This window comes from Nannospalax galili, unplaced genomic scaffold (assembly GCF_000622305.1).
Source record: "Nannospalax galili isolate Female #2095 unplaced genomic scaffold, S.galili_v1.0 scaffold54, whole genome shotgun sequence".
Taxonomy (NCBI): domain Eukaryota; kingdom Metazoa; phylum Chordata; class Mammalia; order Rodentia; family Spalacidae; genus Nannospalax; species Nannospalax galili.
In genome coordinates this window covers 15,021,949-15,030,704 of record NW_008341028.1, presented here as the reverse complement: position 1 = coordinate 15,030,704, position 8,756 = coordinate 15,021,949, and the positions used below count along the sequence as shown (strand labels likewise).

The 8,756-nt window shown below is 47.8% G+C and overlaps 1 protein-coding gene across 1 annotated transcript; it reads right to left on the bottom strand.

Annotated features, from left to right (window-relative positions):
* Positions 1–865: 865 nt before the first annotated feature.
* On the bottom strand, positions 866–8,363 carry LOC103736875 (cytochrome P450 1A2). The gene is made up of 7 exons (XM_008836501.3): positions 8,261–8,363; positions 6,572–7,411; positions 5,911–6,028; positions 5,202–5,291; positions 4,839–4,962; positions 3,993–4,079; positions 866–1,459 (listed from the first exon to the last, which is right to left on the bottom strand). Exons 2-7 carry the CDS (start codon positions 7,397–7,399, stop codon positions 1,165–1,167), a joined length of 1,542 nt encoding a protein of 513 aa, XP_008834723.1. The 5' UTR covers positions 7,400–7,411; positions 8,261–8,363; the 3' UTR covers positions 866–1,164.
* Positions 8,364–8,756: the final 393 nt, after the last annotated feature.

Below are 8,756 nucleotides of genomic sequence, written 5' to 3'. Positions count from 1 at the left end.
TGGGAGATATGTATATGATAAATATTTATATATGTGCATATGTATATACTTGATATTAACCCCTTATCAGTATATGTTTTACATTCTCTTCCATGTTATGAATTATGTTTTTACTATTTTTATTCTTTTTTGTGTATGTTGTGTTGTGTGTATGTGTTTGGTGGGTGGGTATGTGCACTTTTGTGTGCAAGTATGCATGCCCAGCCCATGTACTCATGTGCAGAGGCCAGAGGAGGACATCTGGTGTCTTCCTCTATCACTGTCCAACTTATTCCCTTGAGACAGGGTCTCTTGCTGACCCTGGAGCTGGCTGTTTGACTAGGCTGACTGATCAGCAGGGTTCTAGGAACTAGCTCTCTCTACCCTGTAGCTCTGGGGTTACAGGCACATGTGGTCATGTCCCCTGTTTTACACAGATTCTTGGATTCAAACTTACGTCCTCATGCTTGCACCAACCATATTCCCAGGTCTCTATTTTCAGTGTCTTGATACTGTTTTTTGTGAGACCTGGCCTTTTGCAGTCAACCCAAGTACTTCTGGGGAAGTTATTTTCCTCTGACTGTGGATGAAGAAAGAGTCCTGGCGAGAAGTCACACATTCTATTTTTTGAGGACAAGACTTTGGAGCTACCTATTCACCCAGCTGGGTTTGGCCCAGAATGCAGGATCCCTTCCTCTCTTTCCCCTTCTCATGTTCAAAGACAAATCATATAAGAACAGTATAAGGACAGAAGTATCCACCATTGACTACGAGGAAATAGACTCAGGTCTGGTGTCAGGACTCAAAACACAAGGCTTATCAACACACATGACAGCATGAATAAACCTTGAAATAATTGTGCTAAGTGAAAAAAGCTAGCCATAGACCATGTTTTATACCATTTGATTTATATGAAATTCCTAGAGTAGGTCAGTCCATTGAGAGAAAACTAGATTAGCATGTGCTGGGGTAAGAAAGCCAGTTTAGGGGGGAATAGTTACAAATGTCAATGGGTATGGGTTTGGAGAGGAACATGACAGAGAATGTAAAATTGATTGGAGGTGAATTAGATGATGAAAGAATTGTATGTTCAATAAAGATGTTATTTAAAAAGAAAGGGCAAGAAACAAAGGCTAAGGCTCCATGGATGCCCGCCTTTTCTGCCTTGGCAGGCCAGGGCTTTCTTCACTTGGAAAAGCGAGTCCATGCCTGGATGTCATGGCAGCGGGGAGGCTTCATGGTCAGCCCGTAGGTAGGTGTAAGATCCACCTTTAGGCCTGGTGGCACACTGAACTCCAGATTTTGCAGCAGGATGGCTAGGAAGAGGAAAACCTCCCACTTGGCTGGGGTCTCCCCTATGCACCGGCGCTTGCCCAGGCCAAAGATCATCACCTTCTCACTCAAAGTCTTGTTGATGGCTGTGTTGTTGTCTGTAAGAAACCGCTCTGGGCGGAACTCAAAGGGATCCCCCCATTGCTTCCTGCAAGAAAATCAGAGGAGATGGGATCTGAGCTGGGTGGGCTCTGGAAGGAAAGGCTGGCTGGGAGCAGATTTCTGAAGACCTTCTGTGAAGTACAAGATTGACAGTCACAAAAGCCTAGTGGGAAAGGGACCAAACACTGCTTATTTCTTTTCTTTTCTTTTTCTTTTTTGGTCTTTTTGAGACAGGGTTTCCCTGTAGCCCCAGCTGTCCTGGAACTCACTATGTAGACTAGGCTGACCTTGAATACTTATTTCTTTTTGTTATTGCTCATTTTGTTTGTTTGTTTTGAGGTAAGATTTCATGCATCCCAAGTTGGCCTTGAACATGTAACCTGTTTGAACTTCTGATCCTCCTGCCTCTGACTCTAGAGTGCTGGGATTTCAGACAGGTGCCACCAGCTGTTGTGCTGTGTACATAGCAGGAGTGTGCTACCTGGTTTTTTGTGGGGCTGAGGATCGAACCCAGGGCCTTGTGCGTACCAGGCAAGCTCATTACCAACTCAGTTACACCCATAGCCATATTAGAGCTTGTCTCTTTCACAAAGCTCTCTTTAAAATGATCATCCTTGAAGAGAATGTTTTGTTTTGTCTTTTTTTTTCGGTCTTTTTGAGACAGGGTCTCCCTGCAGCCCCAGCTGTCCTGGAACTCACTATGTAGACCAGGCTGGCCTTGAACTCACAAAGATCCGCCTGCCTCTGCCTCCCAAATGCTGAGATTAAAGGTGTGCACCACCGAACTCAGCTTGTTTTGTCTTTTTAAGACAAGGTCTCCCTGTAGCCTCAGCTGGTCTAGAACTCACTATGTAGACCAGGCTGGCCTTGAACTCACAGAGATCTGGCTGCCTCTGCCTCCTGAGCCACCATGCCCATCGAGAATGGATTTTTACTATTACTTTGTATTGCATTTTTATTTATCTTGTGTATGCATGTGGAAATCAGAGGACAACTTGCAGAAGTCAATTCTCTCCTTCCCATGTAGGTCCTGGGGATTGGACTCAGGTTGTCATATGTGGCAACAAACACTGAGCCATATCACTGTCCCAGGGTAGTTGTTTTTAATATTCATTTATTTTAGCCATTTGTGTGTGTGTGTGTGTGTGTGTGTGTGTGTGTGGTGCTAGGGATTGAACCTAGCTAGGACTTTCCACAGGCTAAGCATATACTACTGGTGAGCTATACCTCTAGCTATAATGTGTTATTTTAAGAAAATAGCGCTTGGGGCTGGAGAGATGGCTCAGTAGTTAAGCCAGTAGTTGCTCTTTTGGGGGACCTGGCCTTGGTTCCCAGCGCCCACATGGCAGCTAACAACCACTAACTCCAGTTCCAGGGGAATCTGACACCCTCTTCTAACCTCCTTGGGCATTGCACAACATGGGTGCACTTACATACATACATGCAGGCAATACATTTATACACATTAAAAAAAAATAAAAATAAGCCAGGTATGGTGATGCATGCCTTTTATTCCAGCACCCAGGAGGCAGAACCAGGTGGATCTTTGTGAATTCAAAGCCAGTCTGGTCTACATAGTGAATTCTAGGCCAGCTATGAAAGACCCTCTCTCAAAAGACCAAAAACAAACAAACAAAAATATTTAGAGGAAATTTTAAATGCGTGTTTCTTTCCCTTCTTTCCCCAGTAGCAAGGGAGATCACCAGTGTGCCTGGCTTATGTTTATTGTCCCTAACTGGTTATCATTATTGACAGCACAAATATGGATGTCACTCTCACATTCAATATGCCCCAATTTGGATGGTAAATTTCAGGATTGCCTACCTGTACACTACAGTAGAGTTTTCCAAGCAGGTCTTTAACCATTCTCATGAGTCTCTTGAGGTACCCCCCCTCCCATCTATCAAATTGGAATCTTGGGGTATGGGCATAACCTGTAACAGACTTCCTAGTTAATTTCCTTCCTTCCACCCTCCCCCTCCCTTCCTTCTTTCTCTCCTTTTTCTCTTTCCTTTCTTCCTTCCTTTTTTTTTTGAAATAGGTATGTATTCCAGGCTAACCTTGAACTCATGAATAGCCCAGAATGGCTTTGAGCTCACTACAGTCCTCCTGCCTCAGCCTTCTGTGTAGGTTGGAATGCAGGCATGTGTCACCATACCAGACATCAAGTCAGTTCCTCTGTGTGTGTGCTAACATCTGAGAAATGGGTCTAAATTAGCCACTTAGAGGAGATTATCTAGGGACTAGAGAGATTTGCTCAGTGGTTAGGTGCCCTGGCTGCTCTTGCAGAGGCCTAGGGTTTAGTTGTCAGCACCCATGTGGTGGCTAACAATCACCTGTAATTCCAGTTCCAGGGGATTCAGTACCCTCTTCTGACCTCCATGGGCATTGCACACAAGTGGTACACTTACATTCATGGAGACAATACATTCATACACATAAAATAAATATAAATAAATGTTTGGAGTAGATTATCTGGCAATTGGGGTGCTGTTCCTTACATTATCAGTTCCCACAGGGACAAAGGGCCTTTGTGGTTGCTGAGCACACGTCTTTCCCCACAAGAGCTGTGTACTCACTTGTCATGGTTGACCTGCCATTGGTTTATGAAGATGCAGTGCTCCTTGGGAATGTAGAAGCCATTCAGTGAGGTATCCCTCGTTGTGCTGAGGAGAGAAGAGGGCTCTGCCAGGCTCATGCTTGGGAAAGTTGAGCCATGTCTTGTTCCTCCCTCCACTCTGTCCTGACGTCTGTTTACCACAGTCTTCAAACCTCATGCTGGGAGGTGGTGTGAGGAGCAGGGAAGAGGGGAAATTATCCTTTCCCTTCCTTGGCTCCTGTTTTTCACCTACAACACTTGTTCACTAGGCTTTTTTTTGTGCCAGCTGTGCACTGGCTGGTCTCTGGAGCCAGGCAGCAGGTGGTCTGGGCCAACCCTGGGGAGTCTGCAGCCTCTTACACCAGGAATAAACAGATCAAGGTGTGGGCAGAAGTAAATGTTTACTCTCACAATCAAAGGACAAGGGTTGTAAGTCCCAGAAGAGATCAGAGGGTCGGCCAGAAGGGAAAGTAGGTGTCAGGATTGACCTTAGGTAAGGACAGTGTGTGGAAGCCAGAAAAGTGGGTCCTCCTGGACAGAAGGTTCGTAAGCAAAGTTGGAGGGTGGCTGGATCCCACTTGTAAGGGTCAGTGAGGAGGGCCTACCTGGAGCAGAGGGCATGCAAAGGATGCAAATATGAATGGAGGTGAGTGACAGCTGAGTCCACAAGGGATTAGACTGGTAGGGGTAGACTGAAGGCTGAGTCTAAAAGGAAGCTAACAGGAAGGTTCCAGGAAGGAGACACAGGCCTGAGTCAGGGACCAGGCTGAGAAGCTGGCAGGAGGGGCAAGGTGCAGACTTGGAGTGCATGGAACAGGGGTCTCACCTGTGGGGGATGGTGAAGGGGACGAAGGAGGTGTATCGGTAGAGTTCCAGGATGAAGGCCTCCAGATAGGGCAGTTGGGGTCTATCAGAAAGCCGGGGCCTCCGATTCCTGCCAATCTCTGTGTCTGCAAAGCACAGACAGGAGGTCATGGGAGGCTCTGACAGCTCATACCATGTGTCACTCTATGTTGGATTATACTCACATATCTAGGACCCCACAAATCCCCCCACATCTTCTGGACAAGGGTGGATGCCATATGTCCAGAACTTATACATAGTAGTTATATAAATAGGTATTTTTAGGTTGAACAGGCGACCTGGAGCCTAATGCTTCTCAGACTAGAGGGATGGGGACACCACGCACCCATCTCCTTCTGGATCTTCCTCTGCACCTCAGGCTTTGTCACAAGGAGTAAAAGGCTCCAGGAGATGGCGGTTGTGACTGTGTCAAACCCTGAAAGGCATGGAGTGGAGTGGAGGAGAAAAGAAAACAGGAAGGAAAACATCTTTAGCAAGTATCTGTCATAAATGGAGCAGGCTTTATCTTTCTCTAGCTCCCACCATGTGTTTCCTGAGGGCAGGGGCTTATATCTCTTCAATAGAAACTTGAAAGCCAAGCATGGCAGCTCATTCCTGGAATCTCAACGCTAGGGAGACTGAGGTAGGAGAATAGCCACAAGTCTGAGACTAGCCTGGGTTATGAAGTGAGTTCCAGGCCAGTCTGGGCTACAGAAGTGGACTTTGTCCTCCCACCAAACTAAAAAATAAATAAATAAAATAAAACCAGAAAAACAAAGCAAAGGAAAGACCCACTAGACACTGCTTCAGAGTTAGCTGCTAGAATGACATGGCCTAGACTGTCAAGTTGAAGACCTCTTTACTGTTCAGATGGGAGAACTGAGAAAGGGACTAGGTTGAGTTTCCTCAGAGTTGATGGCACAACATGAGGTCACACCTTGATCCTAGGCCAGGTATCTGTCCAAACCACCTGACATGTGTTGGTTGGTTAGCTGATGAGCTGGATATGGGGGAATAGTAGCTGATGGATGGAGGGTCGGGGGTATGGCTCATACCGGCTCCAAAGAGGTCATTGACAATGTTGACGATCTTCTCTTGAGGGATGAGGCCACCACTGTTTTTGGAGTCCTCACTGTGCTTAAACAGGGCACCTGTGATGTCCTGGATACTGTTCTAAGGGGACACAAGTTTAGGGGCACCTTGGTGCTTCCATGGTCAAATGTCACATCTTGCCCCATCCTATTTGATACGTCCCAGGCACTGGGCTAAGGCTCAGACCTTGAACTGCATACAGCATAACAATCATTTCCTGCCCCATTGGCTCTTTCTTCCCATAACCCCAGGGGTCCAGTTTCAGAGGAGGAAGAGGTTGGTGTGAACAAAGGGAAGAAAAGTGACATGGAGCTGGAGATTAGCCTCTGTTGGGGTTCAGGTTTCCACAGAACAAAAGCCTCTATATGAATGCCCCCCAACACTTCAGAGCTCTGCCAAGGCTTCATTCACAGGCTTTCTTCCTGGGACTTTGAGCAGTCCCCAGAGGGGAGCTGAAAGGAGGTAAAAAATGAGGCTCAGAAGTGGGGAGGTGACAGCTGCAGGTCACACTGCTGCTTCTAGGCTTTGGCAGCACATGACTGTCTAAGTACCTCTGAGCAGGGTGGGAGGGGACACACTCCGGGCTGTGGGGGGCAGGGTGGGAGGGGGCTTGCTCAGTCTTACCTTGTCAAAGTCCTGATAATGCTTCTGGACCGTTTTCTGCAGGAACAGCACAAACTTATCATTGAAGGTCTTAAACCTCTTCAGGGAAGGGTTGGGTAGGTAGCGAAGGATGGGGAAGAAGTCCACAGCATTTCCAGAGGAGACATTCTCTACGAAGTCACTGCTACTCTTCACAATGCTGAGCATCTCCTCGCTGTTCTGGGGGAAGGTCTTCCCAAAGCACATGGCACCAATGACATTGACCACTGACTCTACTATGTGGTTGACAGGTTCGAAGTACCCAACCTCTGCCATCAGCTTCTGGAACTTGCTGACCAGATGTTCAGCCTCCCTGCTTGCATGCTCCTCCAAGTAGCAGGAAGATGTGGAAGTTGGGTCTGAGGCTATGGAGAAACTCTTCAGAGCATCCTGGGCCAGGCGACGTCGGGCAGCCCATACTGGTCCAGAGTCTGGGTTGAAGGTCATGCTCTTGCCATTAGTGATAAGTGTGAAGCTGTAGAGGTCTGGCCGACCTTTGAAGTCATCTCCCTGCTGCACCAGGGCCTTTCGTATGGTGTCCATGCCACTCAGCACCACCACAGGGGTGGAGCCAATGCGGATCTGCAGCACATCCCCGTACTTTTGGCTCAGCTTTGTCAGTGATAGGTGGGGGTTCTTCCCCAGGGTCAGCATGTGACCAATAAAGGGAAAACTCCAGGGTCCTGGTGGACTTTTCAGACCTTTGGGGACCTGGCTCCTTGAGGCTCTGATCACCCAGAATACTATGCAGAAGATGGCAGCAACCAGAAGTAACTCCGTGGCTGAGGAGATATACTGGAACAACGCCATTGGCACCAGTTGCTGGGGGAAAGGAAACGAAGGCCGGTTGGGGATGGAAGTGGAGCCATCCATTTACTCTCTCACTCACCTATCAGTAGGCACTGACACACATGCTGTGCTTGGCTCCCAGTTGGACACTGGGAAAATGAAGATATTCCTGTCATGAATCCTGTTCCCCCAGGAACTCACCCTTACTCCATCACAGAATCCAACGGCTGAGAAGGAGTCTTGAGATCCCAACTTTTATGCCAAAATTCTCAGCCCAGCATCTCTCTTCTCCCTCCCCACATTTCCAATTCTGAGACTGGAATGGAGGTAAGTGACCACTCCAAAACAGGAACACTAAAGACAGCTCCTAAACAGCCCCAATCACAGGGCATATGTTGGGCATTATGCCAAGGAGTCCTTATCAGTGTGGGTTCCCTGCTGGCATCTTCTGTACATCCAGAGAACAAGAACTGACCCCACTCACAGCAACATTGAGGAGGCCAGAGTCCTTGAGAGAGGTACCAATGGCCTATGATGTCCCCTTCCCTTGATAACACTCTTATCGATACCAAGCAGGGTACCTCCTCCAAAGATGAACCCCCATCCTCTCCCAGGACTGGAGGCTATGGTAGGCTTCATCCAGTGCCAAGGTTACCCAAAACCTGGTGGGGGCTCCCTCCACCTACTCCAAGCAAGGGTCCTCAGAGATGGCATAGTTCAAAGTGCTCAATTAAAGATAAAGTGAGGTCCAGGACTGAGCAGCAAGAAACTAGAACTCAGGCCTATTTCACCTCCCATAGGGTCCCTATCTCTCCATCTCTCTCAAGTCTCAGGATATAAGTGGAGAATGCCAGTTTCTGGAAAACAGACCCAGAGAGGTACCTATAGAGGCAGGTGCTTGAGATCTTCAGGGCTGTGGGAGACCGTCCAAGGCTTCTGGGTCCAGATGAGAGGGCCTTTATAATCCCACCTCCTCTGGACTGGCCCAGAAGTCTTGGTCACCTGATAGCAAAATTGGATACTAAACAAAGTCGGAAGGATCAATTGTTGGCTTCAGGCCATGATCCCTCAGCTCCACCTTCTACTCAAGGATCAGGGATAGCTTTCCGGGCCAGAAAGGGTTTCGGGTATTAGGGATAAATGTTCATGTCCTTTCAGGGGCTAGGGTAGAAGATGCACTTCTCTCAAGGACATGTCAGGATTTGGGATGTGAAAATTAGGCCTGTGTCCATGAGGAGAGACCACGCCTGGCCTGCAGTCGAGGCCAGCCAGGGGCAGCTTATGTTCCCTATTCCTCTCCTCTCCAGAGGTGTGCTCCTGTGAAGACCCACAGGAGAAGCATGTATGAGCCACTTTCCTCATCGATGTGACGAAATAA